Source organism: Falco punctatus (assembly GCF_963210335.1).
Source record: "Falco punctatus genome assembly, chromosome: 5".
NCBI lineage: Eukaryota > Metazoa > Chordata > Aves > Falconiformes > Falconidae > Falco > Falco punctatus.
In genome coordinates this window covers 28,874,075-28,898,744 of record NC_137584.1, presented here as the reverse complement: position 1 = coordinate 28,898,744, position 24,670 = coordinate 28,874,075, and the positions used below count along the sequence as shown (strand labels likewise).

The 24,670-nt window shown below is 46.5% G+C and overlaps 1 protein-coding gene across 1 annotated transcript in view; it reads right to left on the bottom strand.

Moving 5' to 3' along the window:
* Positions 1 to 3,887: 3,887 nt before the first annotated feature.
* The window catches only part of GRHL1 (grainyhead like transcription factor 1), a 164,415-nt gene continuing 143,632 nt past the window's right edge, over positions 3,888 to 24,670 (bottom strand). Inside the window, exons 10-17 of the mRNA XM_080387856.1 lie at positions 21,692 to 21,850; positions 15,938 to 16,025; positions 13,566 to 13,705; positions 12,133 to 12,170; positions 11,942 to 12,030; positions 10,059 to 10,144; positions 8,238 to 8,302; positions 3,888 to 7,045 (exon numbers count right to left, since the gene is read on the bottom strand). Coding sequence (XP_080243982.1) covers positions 6,931 to 7,045; positions 8,238 to 8,302; positions 10,059 to 10,144; positions 11,942 to 12,030; positions 12,133 to 12,170; positions 13,566 to 13,705; positions 15,938 to 16,025; positions 21,692 to 21,850 — 780 coding nt within the window. The 3' untranslated portion in view covers positions 3,888 to 6,930. The remainder of the gene's footprint in view (positions 7,046 to 8,237; positions 8,303 to 10,058; positions 10,145 to 11,941; positions 12,031 to 12,132; positions 12,171 to 13,565; positions 13,706 to 15,937; positions 16,026 to 21,691; positions 21,851 to 24,670) is intronic.

The window sequence follows — 24,670 nt, the reverse complement described above, 5'->3', positions numbered from 1 at the left end:
CCTTCTCTGTTCACCTGGACATGAAATCCCAGCGCTGCTGCAGCCAGGCAGGTCCCCCCCAGCCAGTTTTCCACCCCTGCACTTTATGGCACTCACAGTCTGTCATGCTGTATTTACATCCGCCTCAGCACCGTTGTCAGGGAGCTTGAATATGCTTCCTAAAAGCCTCAAGATGTACCTTCATAGCAAAATAACAGCGGGGTAATGGATAGATGTAATGCAGCGTGAAGAAATCCTTGAGGATCCACAGAGAGAGGGTTTTCAAGACAGGGCGATGGGGGAAAATTCTGCCATGAAATTAAATATTGCAAGATGTGATGGTGTTGAAGAGCAACATTAATGTGAAGCATTTAGGAATTGGAAGATGGACCTGAAGAGGAAAAAAAAAAAAAGCAAAGGAGAATGGTTAGGGTCATAATCATCTTCTTCATTTATCTTCCTCTTGAGGCGCCTTCCAAATTTCTTCTGCAGTCCTGGGTGAGGGCTCAAAATCTTCCTTTGAAAAAGCAATGACAGTCAGCACAGGGTCCTGAGGGTGCTGCTGGCCATGGATGGGGCAGCACCATGGTCCCTGGCCCCACAGCACATACGGACGAGCAGGGATGAGCTGTGCCTTTGCAGAGATCTGGTGGATTTGGGCCCCTCTCTCGCCGAAACCATGGCCCCTCTGGTGCCCCGGGAAGCCAGAGGCATGCAGCATCCCCGCGGGCACAGCTCAGCCCCTGCCGAGGCCAGGCTGGGGGTCACTCGCAGGCAAAGCTCCGCACAGGACTGCCATGAGGTGCCAGCACATTTGGGAACGGCCACGTGGCACAGCAAGGGGTGATTTAAGCAGCAACAGATTCTATTTTTTCAGCTTGCTGATTTTATAACTGTCTCCTTTTGTCTCCACGCATTATCCTGACTTGAGGCTTTGTACGTGCAAGTCTCGACCAGCCTCTTGCCTGCAACCTGGGTTCTTTTTTAAGCACACAGAGCAGAAGCAAGTGGGTGAGCAAGGGCTGGTTTAGGGCCCTGACACCCACAAGATGGGGGACCCAGCACTGCTGCCCCCTCAAAAGCCCTTGGGCAGCACTGGCTGACAGGCTCAAAGCAAAGTATTTCAAACAAGAAGAATCATGGAGCAGAGACTGTGGAGAACGTGACCTGCAGAGCTGACCACTGAGCAATCATTTTTATTTTATTTACTTATTAATGTTTGCAAAGCTCATGTAATCATTTACTTTAAAAAAACAAACAAACAAGCAAACCTTATCACGACAGAATTAAAAGCAGCATCAAACCAAGTGCTGGCAACAACCCCTGCGCCACTGGCACAGCTGCCTGGCAGACCCAGTGCCAATCCCTGCGCTCCTGTGCCCTTGTCCCTGGTCACCCAGTCACCCCTTCGAGCAGGAGGGGTCCCCACTGATGGCAGCCCCTCTAGCCAATGCACCTGTCCAGGCAGGGGACCGGGCTCTGCCTGGGCATGCGCTGATGGCTGGAGTGGGCAAGTTGGCCCAAGCGGAGCTGCTCAGCAGCAGTGGCGGGACTGCAGCCTCTTTGCCCTAAGCCACTGACCCCAGAAACTGTGGGTGCCGACTCAACAGGGCAGCAGGGCCAGCGCTGCCTGGCCAGGGCTCCATCCAGCTCCCCTCACCGGCGGGGCACTGAGGAACCGTGGGACTTCATTTCCCTGGTGCTGAGGAACGGATTTGCCCACCTTTCCCCTCCTCACTTCACCCCCACTCCAGATTTCACTCCAATTCAAACTGTCTCTTCCAGCCTGATGGCAGCAGCCACCCACGCACCATGTTCCCTCATCCCTCGCTGCCATCAATCCCTGAGCCTGGGGCTGTCCCCACCTCCAGGTATCAAATCCCCAAGAGGGACAGATGTTTTTCTACCATGTTCCCACTCTTCCGAGCTGCTGCCAGGCTCCACCATGCACCTTTCCCCTGCCTGGCACGTGCTTCCCACCCATCAAACTGCAGCGGAGGTGACGGACCTGCCGGCCCACACCAGGCTTGGGATGCTGCCTGAGATGACCAGCGCTGCAGCAGGAGCATGCAAGTTCGATGCCATTGACACTGGTCACCAGCTGGCATTTGTGCACTCATCTGCAGCCTGCAGGATGGCCATGCTGGAGAGATGACAAAGTAAATAACGCTTAAGCCAGCAGGCATGCCATCCATCCACAAGCTGTGTGTGCAGGCAAACAGGTTGATGGGATAATGGAGCATTGCCCTGTGCAAACAAGGGACTGTAAGACACACCAAAACCCTGAAACCACCCCAGCCACTGAAACTAGCCAAGAAGAAAAGCCAAAATATCCCTTCTACAGTACTGTCAGCTATGCAGAGGTATCCAACAAAGAGTGCTGTGGTATGGTGGGGTAAGATTGTCCAAGGACAAACAGCAAAAGTAGTTATAAGAGCTCGTATTTTTTCACTGGACCAATTAATCTAGTTGAGGTGCGATCTAAAATCTAGTATTAATAATTTAACCATAATAATAAATCAAATCACTTAAAATACCAAAACAAAACAGAGGACCACGTAAGCTCCTTGCTCTTGCAAAGCCTCAAGAAAAAGCTCTGGCAATGAACAAACAAAAGACCCATCAAGAAGCTGGAGGCTGCTGCAGAAGTTGGCTTTCCCATACGAAAAAAAGATCAGGTCTTAAAAGCTTAACTAAATATGTTATTACAGCCCTGAGTGCCGCCCCAGGGAAGCGGCATGGATCTCGCTGGAAGGCTGCCTGGCTTGGGAGCTCAAAGCTGCAGCTTCGGGATTTCACCTTCGCTTTCTTTAAATTCACTTGAACAGGAAAGGGCTGACAGGGCTGCAGGAGGAGAGGGCTGGCGCAGGCGCACACGCACACCATGTAAAGGCTCAGGAAGACGAAGGTATCCCTCGGCCAGAGAGGGGGTAGCAGCCGTCTCGCAGCCAGCCCCACAGCAGATCCAGCCTCACGCCGATGTCTGCTGCGGGATGGCCACCGTGCTGCAAACCACCTGTACCAGGGTCTAAACCCCGCTCAACCTTTCAGCAGGCACCAGCTTGGGTGGAGATGACACTCAGCATCCCCCAGCACCTTTGCATCACCCAGGACACACCATGACTTGCCAGGCGATGCCCTGCAGCACCTTCCTACATCTGGGACACAAACTCCACAAGTGCAGCCTGTACAAGAACTAGAAATAAGAAAGTGTTACCAGCCTTTTTCTAGCGCAGAAATCTGCCACCCACGCTGTTCCCCACCAAGCCCCAGGCACGCCGATGCAAGCCCAGCGACTGGGAAGGTGCCGGCGCAGAAGCCGCCCCAGGGCAGCACCCTGCAACCGCTGCAGGGGCTGGGGAGCCAAAGCAAAAGCTTGTAGAGACACTTCCTGACAGGAAAATAAATAAATAAAAAAAACACGTGAACACCGCTCCAGACATTAGAGCAACAGTGACATTAGGATTACCCTGGAGAATCAGCACGGACTTTAACCGAGTGTTTTCATCTTGGGAAAGTCAGTGCCTGCAGCTTCACCCGCTGTGCCCCACACACCGCCCAGGAAGCGCCAGTTTGGACCAGCTCCTCCTGGGAAGACACCCACCCCTCCCTGTGGCCCTGGCAGCTACTCAAAGCACCTCAGCCTCGGCAGGGCTGGAAGACCACAGCTTGTCCCCTCCACACCCACAGTGACGGGAGATCCCCACCCACCGCTGCACAGGGCACACAAGGTGGCACAACCCTCGAGGCTTTTGCTCGACCTCCAGCACTGACCATCAGGCACCTTATATGGAAATAAGAGCAAGGCTGGCGCTGGGATTATTTGGGGATTTTGCTTTGTAGACCCCCTGTCAAAGGAAAAATAGAAAACACATCTGCTGTGTCCCCTTTATGTAAAAGACTCATCATTAGAAATGAACATATAAAATTTAATAGCTTGGTTTAAAATACATTTTCAATTAAAAAACAGCAGGCAAAACAACAAAAAAAAAATCAGTTTCATAAAACATACATGACATTGCTGCTACTGTTACAAGACCCGTGTCCCAGAATATCTTATAGTGGAAAACAATCGTCAAGATTTAGTTCACATACTTCATTAAGCAGTAAAAAGAAATAACATTCATGTCAATCTTACCTCTACAGAGATTCTAAATCTACTTCCCTGACCCTAGACTGAGTTTCTGTAATAAAACTTCCTTTTTTGATAAAAATGTGTAAATATATGTATTCTATATATCAGGTTTTAAAAAAATTCCCTTGCCATAGTAACGTTATTCCTGTGACCGATGAAGGGAAGCCCAAGCGGCGGGTCGGTGTCGGCTGGGTACAAGTCCCACGGCCACGCTGCTCTGCGGCGGTGGGTCCCTGCACAGGGCGGCGTGTGTAGGTCCCAGTCTCTTCAGCGGCGCGCTCCTTCCGCACCCCCACAGCCGTGGATGCATCCACGCGGAGTTTGCTCGGCTCTGGCCACAGAGCAGAGGGGAGCAGGCGGTGCCCAGCGCGGTGGCAAAGCCTCTGTGGGGCCCCATCAGTGGAGGAGGAGGGAGGAGGGGGGAATGGAGTGGTCTATGAACCAGCTCGGGATGGGTCCCAATACAACTCCCAAAATATTCTATTTCATATAAAACATTAAAAAAATATGGTGGGGAGGGACTTCAAGTGACCACCTTGTATCAGCACCGAGGGAGAATCAACTGTATCTTTCAGTCCAGAGATGCCTTTGCCCAGAGTGGCTCTGAAGACCTCTGACATCAAACTCCACCGCCTCCCTGGGCAGCCTGCTCTTCTCACCAGAGAAAACCACCGACACCCAACCTGAATTTCTGCAATTTACGCCCACTGCTTCTCGTTGTGCTTGTGATGGACAGGGAGAATGCTTCCATGTCATGGGAGGCTGCTCCCCTCACCCTTCCCTTCTGAAGATGACCCCTCACCAGGCAACTTATCCAGCCCTTCCTCCTCAGAAGCCACAAGCTCCGGCTGAAGGAGCAGGCGGCCTGGCCCCTCCAGGACATCCGATAGGACTAGGCTCTGCTGGAAGGGCACCATGCTCCGGCGGAGGCCTCGGCCATGCCAAGTAGAGCAAAAGGCAGGCTCCTATTTCTTGCAAGCCATGCCCCTGTCTATCAACTCGACATGGCATTCGCCTCCCTCTTCCCAACAGCAGCATGACACAACTGAACGATGTTCCGTTACAATTCGTTAACTGTTAAGTAGAATTGTTAACCATTAAGTAGAATCATATCCTACTGTTCTGGACTATTTCTCCAGCCTATCCTGATCAACCTTCATGTCCTAGGTGAGGCATGTGCAGCTTTGTGCTGCCCGAAAACACGATAAACCTCTCTCATTACCCCGATCCCTAACAAAAGCACTGACACTGGACCTGGTACTCATGCATCAACGCAGGTTTCCACCTTCCATCCAAGTGCTGCTTAGATGTTCCTCTCTCACTTGCTGCTAACCAGAGGGTGCCCTTCCTTCATAAGCACACGCACATAAGTAAATACTGTACCATCGACTGCAGAGCAGTATTTTTGGGAGGTATCTGGCACTCCCAGCTGGGGCTAGGTTCAGGACACCTGCTACCAGCTGCCCCTGTTTGATCTCTCCACCTCAGCAGCGGGTCAGTGCGACGTACACACACCAGGAACACCCAGCCTGCTTGCAGCCTAGTTCCTGCTAAGGCTTGGCCTGCTAAGCTGGGATGCCACCTTCCTCTCTCAAAAGCCCTGTGGCTGCACTTCCAGTTGTTAGCATCCTAGGACCTTGCAAGCTGGCTGCAACCCATGGGTATTATCTAGTCTGAGCTGCTGTTGCGGGCAGCATCCAGCTGAGCCTTAAGTACGCTGCTACAGGAAAAAAAAATCCACCCTCCAGGAGACGGTCTTCCCAACCCCCAGAAGTGCAATTCCCAGGAAACTGCATCTGCCCAGCTCCTCTTGGGACTCAGCTCTCAGACTTGGCCCACATCACCTCCCAGGGCAGCGTTACGCAGCTGTTTCAGGGCTCAGAGTGGCAGTTCATAGGAGAAGCCAGGACTGCCGTCACCTGGCTGTGCAGGAGGGTTTAGGAGAGAGCTAGTACCTTTCTCTTTCCAGACAGGAAGATCTGTGTTGAACAAGCAGGTCTCTTGTGCCTTCTATGAACATACAAACACGTGCTCACCTTTGGTGCGTGTTAAGGGTTTGTCCGTTTTTTAAATAGCTACGTTAAATATCTGTTTTCTCTGTATATGGCATCCTTTTAGATGGGCTTCATTGCATATATTCACGGTATATACAGAACACCATATTTATATATATTATATATCACGTGTATGTACACATTTACAAACCTTCAAAAATATATTGCACTTATATACAATATAGCTTCATCTGATGAGAGTTCACACAGTTACTAAGGCGAGTTCTTCATAAGCAAGGCAGTTTTACATTCCCTCCAAATGACACAAGTGATTTCAACAGTCTGCCCTGTTCACGAGTAAACATTATAAAGACTTTTCTCTAACCTGCACGCAATTCCTGCTAGTACCAATTAGTAGTTTTGCAGCTTTACCTAGCAGAAAACAGTCCAATAAAACGGCATTAGCTGATAACAGGCTCAAACATGGTTACCAAATAGATAAATAAGACATCACCACACTAAAAGGCCACCTTCCAGGAGTTTTCCCCTCCCTCATTTACTAGTGTTTTATACATGCTCTATATTTAATTGCTGATCTTTGCTTGCTCATTTCAAGTGCAAATAAGGTCATGAGCATTACAACGTTCTTTGTAAAGAACAGAAACACAAATGTATTAAGCAAAACCACTGCTCTGCTCCCCAGAACAAATCACCACCTGGCTTTCTTCTGGAGAAGGTGATTAGCGTTTTGCCCAACATACTAAATTATGGGAAAATGTTCACTTGAGACCTTTGCTCAAAACCCACAGAGGATCTGTGATCTTAGATCTCAGTCAGAGTGAGCTTGTAAGATCCTCCAACTTCTTCAATCTGCAACTGGAAGGTATCTTCATTTGAATAGTGTTTCACGATGTTATCGTCCATGTTGACCAGAATTCTGGAAAAATAAAATCAGTCAGGGACATATTACAGTTCTAAATACCCAAGACAGCAAAGGCACCCTCAAACCTCGGAGAGCCTGGGCTGTCCAGGGGTAACGCAAGATCCCCGCTCACCTATCTGACTTGTTGCTTCCTACAGCAGATCTAGCTGTCCTTGCCCAAACCCTCCATCGAGGCTTGCAGCCATGTTTTTAGGATCTGAATAAAAGCGTAAGTCTGGCTTCTGGATCAGGGAAGGAGAGATATCTTGGAACTGGCAGAAAATCCTTCTGAAGATGCAGGCACCTGGGGAGCCTTGGGGCTCTGAACTGATTGGTTTGATGGTTACAAACAACCAGCACAAAACCCTACAGAGCTTGCAGGGAAGAAACCGCTGATGCTTGGCCACTCCTTTCATTTGCCAGAAAGGACAATACCTGTGTGTTTGTGCACACACACTTGCAATAGCGGTCCTTAGCAGTGGTTTAGCTACCATAAATTTGAAACATTTGCAGTTATTCTGGCAGAGTAATTCTGCTCTGAGAGCACAATCCTCGAAACTACATTCCGAAGGTGATTAAAGGACCTAATTTTCTGGCCAGAAGGGCTCTGGGGAAGGGGCTGAGACAGCAAAGTGACTTTAGAGAAAAACCAAGAAAACTACCGAGAGATTAAAAGGAAAAACAAAAGCAGACAATGTTCAGGAACTCCATTATTTATGCTACAAAATAAAGACAGTGGAGCATGGCCTCTGTGGGGAATGGGCACTTTGCAATAAAGTTCTCCTCAATTTAGCCCACAAAATAACAAGCAGGTTTAACAACTGTAACCAAATGCAGAGACAGTGAGTACAGTTAACCACCGGAACAATTTAACATGGGTTGAAGTAGGTTCTTCATCACTGGGAGTCTTTAAACAAACTGAACTCTTTTTCCTGATATGATCAACTCTGGTTCAAATGGCAATTAACTCGGAGAGGTTCTGTGACTCGTATTTACCCAGGAAGTCAAACCACATATTTCTATAGGACCCTTCCGGTCTTCAGCTCTAATGAATGACATTGGAATGTGTGTACATTGCGTGAACATATCCATAAATAGCATTTGCATATGTACAGTGCATAAAGGAGTTATAAAGCAGATCTGCCTGCAGGTTTGAGAGGAAAAAAGTTCATATTCTCAGACAGTTGCTGAATAGGTACATACTCACCCTTTTTTGCATTTTTTGAAGATTTTTCCTATTTTATCAAAAGGGACGTCATACTTGTCAGATATCTAGAACAAAATAAAGCAAGCGCTGGTGAAGCAAGGAGGCTGCTGGCATTGTCTTCCAGTTACTATTTTACAGAAAAGAACAAAAAAAAAATGCCTGCAGATGAGAACAACTGCTCTGCTCTATAAAAGCAATACTAAATCCTAAACTATAGCATATACCTACAGAGGAGAACCCCTCTGCAGTTTGCCAACTTCTGTGCAAAAAGTTTAATTAAGTTCTAAACCTGACTACTGACTTCTCATTCAGCAATGCTTTGCCCCCACACCAAAAAGCCCATGCATTAAAAAAACACCCCACACCCTGGTTCTCGTCTTCTCGTGGCTGTCTGTTCTCTTAGCATACTGAAAAACATTTTTAAATTCAGTGCCAGAGGGATCAAGTGAAAACTAGACATCACAGTGGCTGATGCAGGAAGAAAATAGCAACAAAGTGAAGACCTCTGCTGCTAAGGTCACTAGCTGATCAGCAGTGTCCCCTTTACCCAACAGGGTGACCTCAATGTGAAACCACAGCCACTAACCGTGGCACTTCACTGTACAAATCTCCAGAAAGTCATGAGGTCAGTAACCTTGAGCCAGTTTACTTTGGCAAATTGCTCTATCACACTGACAGCAACTACCAAACAACGTGCCATTTCAGAATGCAAAAGTACAGGGGTTTCATCCAGGCTACAGCTCTGGGCGCTTGCTTTAAAAAGTCCAAGTTGAACAACAAGGATGCAGCTTCACTTCAGGAGCACACAAGGTAAGGGAGGACTTCCTCAATCCCCCTCCCCATTAGCCCCCACTTCCAGCCTGCCTGTGCTGGTAAAGCCCCACAGCCAGGAAGAGAGAGCTTCAGCTTATAGAAACATCTGTGGGTCCCAAAGCCAATGGCAAGACCCAGCTGTACAGCCCCAAAGCCTCCATCCTCTTGAGCATCGACAAAGCATAAATCACAAAGAGACAGCCAGAAACGTCGGTTTTGAGCTTGTGCCAAACATTACACCACTCCTCAGAGTTAAGCTCTGTGTTTCCTTTGCAGCACTGCAGCAGCAGGGGTAGTGAAAGGCTATTTTGGAAGTCGAGCACCAGACAGCAATTTCACGTGTGTGTGCACAGATATGTAAAAGTCTTCAAGCACATTCAGAGGCTGGGGCTTGGAGCTCTTCATAAGCAGGTTATGAAAGGGGAGCAGAAGCCCCCAAATAAGGCTTTGGAAGACTGAAAATAAACTCAAGCCACTAAACACATTCTGGAAATCACTACATCTTGCAATTAAAATACCCTCTCTGACAGGAGGGACATGCATAGTGGAAGTCTGTTGAGTGTTTTTTGATGTAGCTTGGAAAAGACCTACAAGGCTGCTTCTGCAGCTTGGCCAAAGCAGAGCTTGCATAAGAAGGGAGCCTTCCAGTGCCTGTCATTTTGGGAGTCCCTCAGGTATGCAGTCACCGAACTTGACACACCTACATTTTCAGGAAGGCTCAGAAACACTTCTCACACCCAGACCCCACAGATGGGCGCTAAGGTACTTAAAAGGGAAGCTTCCTGAAGTCCCTTAATAACAAATTAAAGCATTATTTACATTCATTTCCATGTGATTGAAAGGAAGTCACTCTTACGCTTCTTATCCAGAAGCGCAGGAACACAGGGGTACAAGCTGCGACCGAGAGCCTAGCTCCTGTGACTGCCCAGTGCCTAACGACTGGCCCGCCCGGACTACACTCACTTTTTCCTCAAACTGGAGGCAAGGACTGTAAAACCTATTACTTACTGCTTCCATTAGACCTTTCAGAGACGGCGTCTTTAACATTAGTGCATCAAAGACTTCCTCTGACTCTTTTCGGACATAAAGCAACACTGAAAAGCAAATTGGAGAGAGGAATTAATTGCATAATTGCTCCTCAGAGAATACCTGTATATGGTAGTGGCTAAGCACACAGTAACATACACTGAGGATCTTGTGAAGAGATACACATACATACATTCAATGTGCATTGAAGACTGCATCACAAACACTTGTAGCTAGATTAGCTCAAACCATACTTTTTCACACAGAAATATGACATGCTCAAACATCTTTATTGTCAAAATACTTTTAAGTTGCTCTTACTTGATATTTTCTCTATTATTTGAAACAAGGTCATATTTGAAACACGAGAAGGAGGAACGCAAAACATGGAGCTTTGAGACTCCTGGGTCCTTCTGTATCTCACGGGTCATTTGCCGTAAGACTTCACAAAATAATATGATTTGACAGATGCTACCACAGCAGGTGAAACCATCCTGGCCACCTCCTCATTTTTAAATGGTTTGTACAGTCCTCTGTTCCTCCTACGCTGTCTCATCTCTCTTCCTACCCCCTGCCATGCTTCAGTAATACTCATACCACCACAGCTGACATACAATGCAGACTTCGTGTCCTGCTAGGAGGGGAATGAAAGAGTAAGAAACCAAATTAGGTAAGCATCCCTAGCATTCCCAAACTAGCAGAGAGTCATTGTACGTAACAACAGCCTCATTAAAAACTGCATTACGGCTGAGGAATAAGCCATGAGAGCAAGAAAGCTTGGACCTTTAACAGCTTTGCTGTCTTTAATCCATCTTCTAATGACTAGGTACTGCAGCCTGGATTATTTACAAGGGTTCATCAGCCACAGCTTTGACACACCTGCAACAGGGAACAAATACTGGCGTATCTAGTTGAAGGTGAACTCAGGACAGCACCGCACCTTGACGGATTTCTTCTGCTAAAAGCAGGTTTAAGAAAAGAAGGACTACAGATTTTAAAAAACTGACAACACCACACACACTCTCAGTTACAGCACAAGTTGGATGATACACCAGGCCAAAGGAGAAAGAATCTCATGGGTCTCATTTTATGGCATATAGCAAAGCCAAGAAGTCAGATTTCCTTTTAGAAAATCCATCCTTCCTTACCAGTTTATCCAGACTACAGAAATGTAGCCCCCGTTAAGGTCAGATTCACTAGACTTAATCTTCACCGCATCACAAATTTAATCCTCCCTTTTTTAATTCTTTAAGCTTTGTGGTGGTCCTTCCACACAACAGTCATCAGGCAGATAATCCTCTACACCATCCCCAAAGGGACCTCTCATCTCCTTCCACAACACCACAGCAACATTCAATCCCATATCAAACTGCAAAGGTTGACAACAGGTTAAAAATAAGCAGAATATTCTCTCAGTTTGGCTCTCAGCAGTGAACAGCCCGTTTTCCAGCACCTTGAAAGATGCAACAGTTTTGTACCCAGAACAGTTCTTGGCATTCATTGCTTAATCTACTACAAAATACTTCTGAAATCTTCTCTAGGACTTTATGTGATGAATTCTCTCCCCCAATTCACCAAGGAGATTGGTAAGGTGCTCACCTCTCCGAGTCTCTTTCCTTACAGGCTCAAAGCCAATTAGTGTCTGAGTTGGCAGAAAACCCCAGGAATTTTGACATTGTAAAAGATTTGTGGAGCTAAACTACGTCCTGATATACAAACTCTTTCTATTACTACTCAAATACAGAAAAATCAGGCTGAAGTATACCCCAAAATAAATTAACAAAACCCCTCTCTAACATCAGATGCATCTCTCTATCATGACGGACAAATAAAATAATCCAGTCTCTGGAAGAAAAAAATAATACCTCTTTTTGGTTCTTCTATTCTGGCCATCTTATTCGGAGTAGCAATGAAGTCCTCTTCACCGATATAGGCTCCTCTCTTTAGGTTAGAGCTGTCATTGACAGGGCAAAAAGTCAGCGGCAGTACAATTACAGGGACCTACCCCTCTGTCTGAGGGCAGGACTTCAGCAGGCTGAAGTAGTGCAGCTCTTACCTTTCACCCTCCAGTTCTTCTGAAGCAACAGGAAGGACCTTTTAAAACAAAGGGGAGATTTTCTTGACATACACAGAAAAAAACCAGGCTGAATTAGCTAGCTAGTGAGAACTTTACATAGTACTTAAAAACACTACAAAGGGCTCTAAACGCTACAAAACAAAACTGCCTAAGGACAGACACATTAGCTGGTGTAACATGGTTGTATCAGCAACGCTCTCCCCATGGCTCCAAGTGCTGTGAATAGTGACTTAGCAGTAGCTCTGTCTGTGTTAGAGAGTCAGTCACTGGCACGGAACCACCACCCTGCTGCACCTGGCATGAGCAGAGGTCCAACAGCATAAAGCTAAAGGAGAGGGAGCCCCTGAGCTGCTGCAGGAGCTGCAGGAGAGGCGGATGCTCACCCACCTGACTCACTCACAAGCGCATCAGTACAGGACACAGGGGAAACCAAGGCTGTCAAGTAGGGAGTCAGCCACAACTACACTACTAGAAGTAAGATGCATTGGTCCAAGGAATATTGGCCTTTGTTTTAATACACAAATAATACTTGTGCGTAAGGTTGTGACAATTTTGTCCAGAACTAGAATTCACTTTCTCTTATCTTTCAATCCTGTATTGAAACAACATTTGGCCCTATCTTCTAAAACCTTTAACTTTGTCATAAAAGGGAAATGAAAGGATCTCTGATGAGAGAGACAGGAACATACAAGAGCTAACCAGCTTTCTAACTGGACTAATGCAGTCTCCTGACATACCTCAGAACCAGAGCCTTCGTAGGAAAACAGGTGGAAAAGTCAGCCTTACAGATACAAGTTTAATCTCTATCCCTGCTAGGAGTTTAGGCAAGGCTCTTAAAAAGTAAGATTTAGATTACGTTAGAGCGTGCCAGAACTCCCAGCACAGCAAAGTTCAAGATTTTGAAACTTGGTTGCACTCTAGTTTTTTTTCCCTTCCAGTTTCCTGTCAGCTGGGACTTTCCAGGAACGCTGAGGCAGGGCACTCTGGCAGCGGATCACAGAGCTGACACACTTCCCAGTTCCACAGAACGGATTTTCACCCTGCAGCAACAGGCTAGAGGAGCCCGTGGTCTACAGCAGCGCCCCAGGAACTCAACGGACTTTACAGAAGACGACCAGTCTGCAGTTCATTCAATGAATTCTCAACTAGACATGCTGTGGAAAAATCCTTTCAGGTTCATGGAAACAGGAGTTCACAGGAAAATAATTTAATGAGAAAACATCCCCATTTAACTCCAGCCAATGTATCTACAGCAACATCTCTTGCTCACACTAGACTCAGCCTGTGTTTGTTTACAGCATCACTGCAGACAGTCTGGCATTTCATATGTATATACGTACACAGAGCATCCCAGGCTTTTTGCAGATACATCCCACAGCCTCCTTATCCCCACGCCCATGAGCTTTACTTACGTGAGCGCCACGCTGAAGATTTGCAAAGTGAACGTCAGGAATGAAAAGGACAGGCTGAGTGTCTAGATCCATGAAGGGCTTGAAGATGGTGATGTCCGTACGTTTGTGTGAGGGAAGCATGGGCACTTTGACATCAGAAACTGTAGAGACCAAAGATTGGAATAAAGGATAGTGAAGGCACTGACGAGGCTACGGCTCTCCTATATAACTTAAAGGCACATACACTGTTGAGTAAGAGTACTCTGTAGTCAGGGTCAAAGGGAGAAGCTCCCGCGGTGGAGGAGTTTGAACCTGGGTTGTCCACCCCAGGTGAGGGTCTGGACCCTGAGAAAACAGCTTGTTTCACAGAGCTATTAGAATTTTGCTCCACCTCTTCCAAGTGAGTTGCTTGATTTTGTTTATACATTAAACTGGGCTGGAGAATGGACTGGCCATTCACCCCAACACAGGAACCTAGATCTTTCATGTACCAAACAAACCATCTGAACAGGGTAAAAGCTAGTCCAAGCCTCCCCCTTCTCCCTATCCATTCCCTCAGAAGGTCATTGGATTTCCCATACCGGGAAGGCAGCAAGATGGCACACAAAGAGACAACTTGCAACCCCCGTGGTTCCTGTTAGAAGCCTCTCAAAGAGACAGCAGCACAGAAGCACTTTCACACTACAGAGGTAGTACAAATACTCTTCCTTGCAAGATGCTACATGTAGAATTACATGTCAATTCCACACTTTCAGATTTTACATTTTTGTTCAACTCATTGTTCATCCTGGTCACCTCAAGCTGCCAGACCCTAATTCGACCCCCACCAGGACCCGCACTGTCTCCCACAGAGAACTTTGGCTCTCACGACACACCAGCAGATGTGATACAAGCCACCAAGGGGACAGATTTCACCCACAAAGACCCCCTTGGGAGACAGCGAGGCAGGAGGTGCCTTAAACTGCACTTCAGAGACGTTCATGTCAAGCTGACCCCAACTGAAGACTTCATTTTACCAAGTGAAAACATTTCAATTTTGGGTCAAACCAACCACAAACAAAATGCTTCATTTCTCATGTCCCCAGTGGAAAATACACTTTTTTTTTCTTTGCAAAACTTATTATTTAAAGATTGCTCCATCCCTGTAAAAATAACTTTGACCAAAAGCCACAAACCATTTCTGCTGTTGATGAGTCCATGCGCACATGGCATTTGTAAGCCTGGAGGTGGATATAAAAGCTTATGGCTTAAAGCAATCAAAAACTTCCCAACCAAGAACTAAACAGCAACGGATTGTACTTTCCAGGGAAATAAAGGTCACATCATCAGGCTAAGCCCAAGCCTAGGAAATTCATACTGGAAAGCAGCTTTTGTAGAATTGTAAGATGCTGGAAATCTATGCTGAAACCATACTTTCCAGCCATTACACAAAGGGCTGCATGCAGTAATCTTCTGGGAGCTGTTGAGGCTACTATATTTGTAAAACACTAAGTGTGCTAAACCTACCTTTCACAATGTACTTTGGGAAAAAAACCCAGCCCTTTCTGCAACTGCCCTTGAGCAAATGGATTCTCTTGTAGCTGCTCCAGCAGCCTGTACCTGCTTTGTCAGGAAAATCCTGCCCAGCAAGCTGAGGTGCATGCTTGTTGAACCAGTTGGACCATTAATAGCACAGCTCTGACAAGCACACAGAGCAGAACAAGGGAGAGCATGCACCCGCCCTGTGCAAAGGAAGACCAAGAAGATGCATTTTCCTCTAAGCAGCTCTGCTGGGGAATAACTAGTCATCCAAACGCAGCATCTGCTGTGGTCATCTGCAGCAGTTAAAGGAAAGATGCTCAGCAGGAAGAAGCTCCACAGCCTTTACATATTACAGTGCTGAGGCCTTCACATGTGCAGAAACAACTTCTATTGAAATTATCGGACCATTTACTCTGAAAGAGTGGGTACAGGGCTGGGAGGCTGGAGGCTCAGTCCCAAGGCTGCCACTGCCTTGCTGCAGAGTTGTAAATACATTTTTAGCATACATTAAAGCCCAAGTTCAGGATCAAGCTGGAAACATTTGGAACGGCTCCAGTTCTTGCTGCTCACTGGAGCTGCAGGGGTCCAGCAGTGCCCAAGAAGCCCACACTCACCCTGTCACTTCAACTGCTAAAACCCATACCTGATTGAATACGTAGCAGCACCCCATCTTGGACAGGAAGAACTATGTAGAAGACAAGTCCTAAGTGACCCAGTATATTGCAAAGCACAACTAATGACTCCACAAGCAATGCTTAAAACAAGTGTTATTCCATAGGGAATAAAAATTGACTTAAGGTCTACTGCACAGACTATTTGTAGCCAAAATAAGTTCTCATATTTAAAATACTGATGGAATAATTTCTACTTACAGGCATTCAGCTGAGAGCTGGGGTCAGTGCACTTGCCTTTTCTTTTGCTTTGCTTTCGCTCTTCATCCCTGATCTTCCTCTCTGCTCCCTGCCAGACAAGAGATAAGGGAAAGGGAGAGAGAGACAGAAGGTATTTTTAGTTTTTTGGCTTTTTTTCAGTTGCAGGGGCAGGAACACTGGTTCTTCCAGAGCTGTGTTTGTGGAGGTCAGCTCCACGGTACCTGAGCTGCTGGTTTGCCAAAACGTGCCAAACTTGAGATCCGTTTACCTTTGAGTCCAGTCACCTAATGAAATTCAACAACCATATCCAAGATACAAACACTTGGATTTTCTTTCAAGTCAGATGGGGAATATGATGACAAAAGATATCCACAGCTATTACAACTGTATGAAGTGTGAGATAAAAATATATCTGAAGTGTTCAAAACAGCAGCAACAAAAAAAATTCACAAGTTTCCTCAGTTTTAAGAGTTCACGAGATCATCATCAAATCCTGATCTATAAAAGTCACACCACACTTGTATCACCAAGTGCAAGATACCTTCCTGCACGTTGCACATCCAGTTGGCAGCAGCTATACCAGCCTTTACTGATCTCAAGCTGTAGACACGCACCATTTTAAAGCAGGTACTGTTTCTTCTTTTTTATCAGGGCCAGGCTATGATGGAAACCACAGATACCTCACTGGGTTCATGCACGCACAGTTCCTGGCCCTCCAAACCAAGCAGAAGTAGGGAGGGCACCGTATTTTCTGCAAGGTGCAGACCGCTATGACAGAGAGGACAGAATGTGGTTTGTATTAGAATCACATGCATTCCTCCAGCTCTGCCCAGGTGCCGTACGTGACTTGGTTAAGTCAGGGATGTCACGCTGCCAGGTGCATGAAGTCATAAGCCCATAGTAGATCCCCAGTACTCAATCCTGGTGCTACCACCAGATCACTGCCCAAACTGGTATACACAAGTTCTACCTGTCTGCCAGCACCCTCCTGCAAAGCAAGGTAAAAGGTAACAGTTACCTGGCCACAGGAAGTCATTATTTCCCATTCCCACCTCTGCAAAGCTGCCAAAACATAGCCAACATCCTTGTGTAGTGCTGGGGGAAGGCTAGATTAGCTATGGCAAATGAGATGTCAAAAAGCACGTGGCAACGAGGTGGGAAATGGTGCCTAGCATTGCATCGGAGAAGGGCAACAGCCTTCCTAACCTTCCAGTAAATTAATACCCTATAGGTGACAGGATGCCTATGCCTGCTAGGTAGCAGTGGGCATGTCTGCACTAGCAATAAAAAGGAAAATTGGCCAAGACATTTGATGTGCATTAACATACATCACCTTTTCTCCCACCTAACAAAGCAGGGACAGAAGCAGCTTCAGGCCACTGCTGTAAAGCAAAGAAAAAATTATACTAAAGACACAGGAATTGCCAGCTTTGCTTGCCCCCAGTAAAGCTGATACAGCCCACTACAGCAAAGACATCCCACCTAAAACTCAGCACAGCAGGACCACCATCCCTCTGCAACCTCCCTTACCAGAATAATCACATCATCTCAGCTCAACAGCAGAAAGGTCAGATTTGGCTCCAGATCTGTTTTTTACCTTTCACATGGAAATAATAAATTCTGCTAATCAAACGCTGTGCCACAGAACAGCACCTGCTTCCTCAGGGAGAATGTGCTAATCCACCAAGAACACACCTTTTGATAAAACCTCTGCCCTCCCATACCTACAGCCAGAGAGTTCTGCTCAAAAGTCAATTTGTTCCAGGCTACAGGGGCCCAAGTAAACGCATTTCAAATCCCACATTAAAAAAAAAAAAAAAAAAAAAAGGTTATGTCTCGATACCAGGCTTTTCTGCCTTGCCAGCAGAGCTCCGCCACAGCGAGGAGCAGATACTTTTGAAAAGACACTAGCAATCCTGTATTCTGCAATTAGGAATACATAAGCTTTAAGAGAAAAGTTTTCCCCAACTTCTTCATCTAGTGAACAGGCTACAGGCCTACAGGCCACCCCATCCCTGCACAGCCCAAATATTGCTGGGCCAAGCCTGAACGAAGCTTGTGGTGTAACATGCTACAGGATGGCACCATCACCCCCATACTGCTTTACTCGGGTCTTGAAACCACAGAGTTAGATGAAAACCCAATGTCCTGGGCACCTGCAGACCCTCCTTCTGCAGAGAAAGCGTGAAGGGGAAGACAGAAACACATGAAGAAAATCGGTCTCAGAGGCAGCAGCCAAAAAACTAGAAACAAGTATCAGCTCCTTCCCCTACGGGTACTATAGACTTGGTCCTCCACAAAGAAAACATGGGTAACAGCACTTGTACAGCTAAGAGTGGCCACATGAGGACAAACTCATTAAGGACTGCAACATGTGTGGATACTACAGTCAGGACGGTCCTGTAAACATTCAGGACCAGCTGACTGATTACCTAAGATTCAAAGCAGGGAAGAAAATGGGTGCTCTTCCTGAAATGCCAGTGCTCTTACAGGAACCTGGAGAAGGTGGCTTGTGCTGAGGTCTATGAGCATATGGGGTTTGCACGGCAAGGTTTTGGTAGCGGGGAGGTACAGAGGTGGCTTCCAGGAGAAGATGCCAGAAGCTTACCCTATGTCCAACAGAGGCAGAGCCAGCTGGCTCCAAGACGGACCCACTGCTGGCCAAGGCCAAGCCCATCAGTGATGGCTGGTAGCACCTCTGGGATAACACAGTTAAGAAGGGGGAAAAGTTGCTGTGTGACTGCAATTGCAGCCAGAGAGAGGAGCAAGAATATGCAAGAAAAACAGCCCTGCAGACACCCAGGTCAGTGAAGAAGGAGGGGGTGGAAGCCCAAAGGAGGCTGTGACCCCATGGGCAGCCTGTGCTGGAGCAGCTCCTGGCAGGACTTGTGGCTCCATGGAGAGAGGAGTCCATGCTGGAGCAGGTTTGCTGGCAGGACTTGTGACCCCGTGGGGGACCCACGCTGGAGCAGTCTGTGCCTGAAGGACTTGCACCCTGTGGAAATGACATATGGAAAGAACCCACACTGGAGCAGTTTGTGAAGAACTGCAGCCCATGGGAAGGGCCCATCTTGGAGAAGTTTGTGGAGGACTGTTTCCTGTGGGATGGACACCATTCTGGAGCAGGGCAAGAGCATGAGGAAGAAGGAGTGGCACAGGCAACATGTGATGAACTGACTGCAGCCCCCACTGCCCACCCCTCTGCACCATCTGGGGGAGGAGGTACAGAAAAATCAGGAGTGAAGGTGAGACTGGGTAGAAGGGACAGGTGGGGGAAAAGGTGTTTTAAGATTTGCTTTCTTATAACCCTATTCTGATCGGCAATAAAGTAATTTCCCCAAGCTGGATCTGTTTTGCCCATGCCCATCACCATGCCATGACCTGGTGAATGATCTCCCTGTCCTTATCTCAACCCACAAGCCTTTCATTATATTTTCCCACCCCTGCCCAGCCAAGGCAGGCAGTGACGGAGCAGCTTTGGTGGGCACCTGGCATCCAGCCGGGGTCGACCCACCATGAGTCAGTAACTGCAGCTGTAAGGATGCAGGTCTGCTCACTGGAGCACTTGCCCAACACCTCAAACAAGCATTTGCGTACAGAGTTTAATTCAACATGGTGACAAACAGTATTCAGGTTGCTGGCCTCTGTCCCCAGCTCTCACCGCTGGACCTGGACGGGATCTGAAAGGCAGCAAACTTCAACACCATTTCTGTAAATGCATATTACAGGATCTTCACACACCAACCTCACGTTGGCTGCATGTTTACAGAATGAACAACAGTCAGGTTAAATACAGAAAAGTAATCTTTTCTCCTTCCCTCCCTCTTAATTCAGGTACAATTCGCAAAGTATCTGAAGGAATAAAGCAGGAAAAAAGGTCAAAGTCCCAGAGAAAAATAAAAAGATCCGCTGGCATTACTGTACTACTACAGATTTGCTGAAGTTTATGGTGTAGACTCAAATGGTTTCCTTTAAGCTATGTACCGACAACACATCTGCCCTTTTATTAACTGATCTGTCTCATGAGCATTGGCACAAGCCTGTCAGTAATTTTAGCACAGTATCAATTATTGACTGGATGACTTATGAGTAAGAGAGCCCCTGCTTCCCTGCAGCAAGTCTATACTCACTGGTATTATAGAGAATACAGGGTGATAACAAATAAGACTCCCAGACAGTGAAAGAGCTTTAGATGACACATTTGCCTCAGTCTCATTTTAGAGGAGGAAAAAGAAGAGAAAATGAAAAAAAAAAAAAAAAGAAAAAAAAAAAAGGTCTGAAGAAAGCCCACGAGACCCAAGCCTCTTAGGCTTACTGGCAAGTCTGTGAGATAGCTCTGGAGAGCATTCGTTAACTCCCTAGTAAATTCTTTGCAGAAATCATCACAACAGGAGCCATCTCAGGAGACACTCGAAGGAAGATGACTAAGTAGCTTTCAACTGGCAGGCAGCTCCTCCCAACCATGCAGGAAAGCAGAGGGGCCTGTTTAAAAGCATATAGACAGACAATAAAACACGGCAGGATGAATCGATGAGAAGCTACAGCAGAGGCAGACTGTAGAGGGCTCCATATATTTCAGGGGGTAAGTGGGGGCAGAGCAAGGGCACGAGATGAATCTTTGTTGCAGCATCCCAGGGGATGACAAGGCAAGATCACACAGTGTGACCTGCTCAAAGCTAGCACGGGGCTCCAGAGTGGGGGTCATGAGCCCATCTCAGACCTGCAGCTCCACAGAGAGGTACTTGTAATATCACTCACAAAGAGTCCATGCTAAGATGACAAAATCTGGATGCAAAGAATAAGAGGCCCTGATCGAGCAGGATGCAGCAAAATAAGAAATTATTTATGTGTGGTTTACAGCAATCAAAAGGAGGACTGCAGAAGTCCAGACAGCATTTATCCCAGCCTAGAAAGATCCTGGTCACTCTGGAAAGAACAACATTGCACATTAATTGCTCTGATCCTTCAAAAGACTGTTCAGGCAGAAACAGGTTACACAGATTGGGAAATGTTCTTTCTTTGCAAACTCAATTAAGCTTTTACAACTGCTTGCAGCTCAGCTCCTGCTACGTTTCTTTCACAGCTTCTGGTGAACAGCAGCTTTGGGAGAGGTGTTAATTGTCTGCATGCTAAATGCATTAGGCAGAGCAGTGAAATTACAGCACCCATCCAGCTTGTAAATGGGCTTCCTTATACTGCTGTATGTCACAGCAGTACAGTGGGAACAGGAACGTTTTCTGCTCAAAAGATGTGCAGTTCATTGTTTTGGTTTTTTTTAATAACAAATGCAGTAAGAATGCACAAAGAAATTTAAAGGGACAAACATAAAATAGCTTGAGCAAAAAGGCAAGCCACTTGCTCCAATTAATTATCAATTACAATGATTTCTCCTATTGAAGGCACTCTGAAGGACTTCCCAGTGCCTGGAATACCAACTGTCAGCCTTCTGCCACTGACTGACCTTTCTCCAAAGTCAGCGCTCAGGAGCACTTCTCAGCACTCCAGCATTTTGAGAGCAGCAAATTTATCTGAGGTCATCATATAAGCCAAGTAGAAAGGGCTGAAGTTTTTTCCTTGCAAAGTCTGAACACAGACAGGAGTTTTCAGTGGGCCAAAATAGCAAGTGGCGGAATTAGAAAAGGAAAATCAACCCAAAACATAGCAAAACCAAAACCCCAAACCAAGCTGCTAAAACATGGAACAGCCTTGCCCAAAGAGTCACTTTGGGAAAGTCACAAATCGATCCAAGCTTACCTTGTCACAGAAGACTTTAATCTGGCAGTAGGCTCTGTGGACAGGTTTGTTACTCCTGTTATTGTAGCTGTAGGTGTCAATCTGAAGATTCAGGGGCAGGCCTTTAACTCCCTTCTGAGAGGAGAAATCGGTGCTGAGGCAGTTCACAGAAATGAAAACCTGCGGAAAAAGAAAGCAGCACCCGTCAGCAGCGACACACATGGCTGCTGAGCGAGGGACTACTCTGTAAGTGCTATGACTTAAATGCTGGTCCTCGCTGCCACAGGCAGGACCTTCTTTCTTCTGAGAGATCAGGTAAGATCCCCAGGAAGTGGTACAACAGTCCTCTTTGTATAAATCATTACAGGTGACAAAGCCACTTTGTCCAGAATGGATTTCAACAAACTCTCCGAACTTTATGAAGACGCCACGAAGCGTTCCCAGATATTTCTGCCCAACAGATCTCAAATGTCATTATCAAACTTTTAGCAAGGGAAATCCTCCTACATGCAATCCTCACTGCCCAGTGTTTTACCATCTCAGTAAGACCACAACCATACTTTGAAAATTTTATGTTGCAAGTTAAAACAAACCTTTCCATGAGTTTTACGTAAACTGCTATGAGCACAGATTATGCTTGAAACTACTTGGTTGGGGTTTGTGGGTTTTTTGGGTGGGTTTTTTTTTTGGTTTTTTTGTAAGTGATATTAAAGGCTTTTAAAAAAATATAAGGCAACACATTACCTTTAAACACAGGAATAATGCTATTATTTCAGTGAAAGAGTTTTCAGGCTGTACACTTAAGAAGATGAACACTATTTTGAATATTCCCCAGTAAGACCTACAATACCCTGTTAATGTTCAGATCAAAAGGAGAAGATAGTATTTTCATTATTCTTAAAGAAACTGAATTATGGGGAAAATTAATTAAGAGAATTTAACATATCTAATTTCATTTTCATAACTGCCTTAAGAAAACCACCAAAAAACCCCTTAACACCCCCTCAAAAAAACCCAAACACCAAACCACAAAAAACCACAACCAGATAACAAGTCCAATGCTACTTAACAGAAGGAAGAAATATTATTTTGTGTACATGAACAGACAGACCGGAGTACTCTATACCCAGAACATGGGCTTGCTGCGTGCCAGACTCTTCTCTAGACACAGTCCTCATTACTGGCATGTGTCAGAAGAAGCTGCAACGATTAATTAGCAGGAATTTACAAGCTACCAAGACCTGCAATAGCTCCTCTCCTCTCTGCCCCGAGAATAAAGGCTGGCAACCTACTGCTTTAAAAAAAAAAAAAAAAAAAAAAAAAATAATCAAAGCCTTGGGAGCCAGAAGCACCTTGCCAGAGATTTTGCAGTACTAGCCCACGATCCGATAGCTTACTTCATGTGCAACTACCACAAAGACCCCATGCGACAGTCTGTGCGGTGACCTAGTGCCACCTCCCGGCGCCGTCCCGGCGCTGCAAAGCCTCAAGGTAGGTTTTGAAAAGCGTGGGGGTTTGGGGTGGATTTGTCGTTTTGCAAAATGCTTACCGTGCTTCTTCGCACAGATTCCGCAACACCCGTTACTAGTTTTAACAGAAGAGGGGAAATGGAAATGCAGTAACTACCACCAGAGTAGGAACGTAAGCTTTCCTTTCCCCTTCTGCATATATAGCACAGTAGTATAAAAAGCTGGGGGCGGGGGGGTGCAGAAGAGAATTAGATAGATAAGCATGTTCTCCAATAACTTGTCTGAATGTCTGAGATTCACCGGCAACTTCTCGCAGCCCTTGTGAGCACCAGCTACCCCGGAGTGGGGAGACAGCTGCTGGCACACCAGCTTGGCAAACGGTCCCCATCCCTTCCCTGGGGCGTACGCACCATCTCACAGAGCTGGCAATGCCCCCGCTGGGTCCCGCTTGTGCAAAGGGACACGGAAACATGTGACACGACATGAACTCACACCAGCACGGCACGCCAGCAGAGCCCCATCCCCAGCCAACCTGACCTGCGCTGCTTGTTCCGTGGTGGCCCGAGCCAGGAAAACACGCAGGGACAGCAGCACCAAAGGGAAGCCAGTGCTCAATGCCTGCTCGCGCTACAGCCTGCGTCTCAGCATCCCAAACCCACGTTGTTCCAAGATGACTTTTTTTTGAAAGCATTAAATACATCTCAAATCTCAGCCAGGAAAATTCTTTTAAAATCGGCCCTTCTCAACATTCCCCCAAACTGACCCAAATGATGGCTTTGCTACCATTTATCCAGGTTCCCCCCTTCCCCCTATTTGCTACCTTTGACTTTACAAGGGCATTTTGCTTGCGGTGCTGGCACACCCCAGGGGGAAAGCTTCAAGGAGTTTGAAGAGCTGCTTTCACCCACTTCGGAGCTAGGTAATCAGATGTATGCACAACTTGAATAATTGTGTTCCTTGAGCAGGGGTTTTGTTTTTTAAAAGAGCCTTGACTCTGGTGTTTGCATATTTTTACATTTTTAATTTTAATTTTAAATTTATTTACCCATACTGAATATTCACACACAACTTTCATTTCTGTTTGAGGAAACGACTGCATTCTTTAAGAAAATATGCCCAAGCAGCCATGCCAGCAGGTCCAACCCAGCCCCAAAATTTCTGTGAAATGCCCCATTTGAGTTTCACACAGGTAGATACCCAGTGGACCCAATGTGCAAAATCAGCCATCAGTTCCCTAGCAATTGGTGTAAATTCTGAGAATCCAGGTCCACATTTTCAGTTTTCATGGCTTGTCAGCCACACAAAGCTTACGCAGCATGCTGGGCTGAAGGTAGAGGGGTTGGTCTCAGCATGACAGATGCATGCTACTACGGTGGAGCTGCGTGGGTATCCCATGGGAATCTGGGATTGCCTATCAGATGACAAAGATTATCCTCCTACTTTAAAGTCTCCTCATTTGATTAGCTTTGGCTTAAAGCAGCTGACTTCATTTTCATGCCATTTAAGTCTTCAGGACTCTGGGCAGGAGATG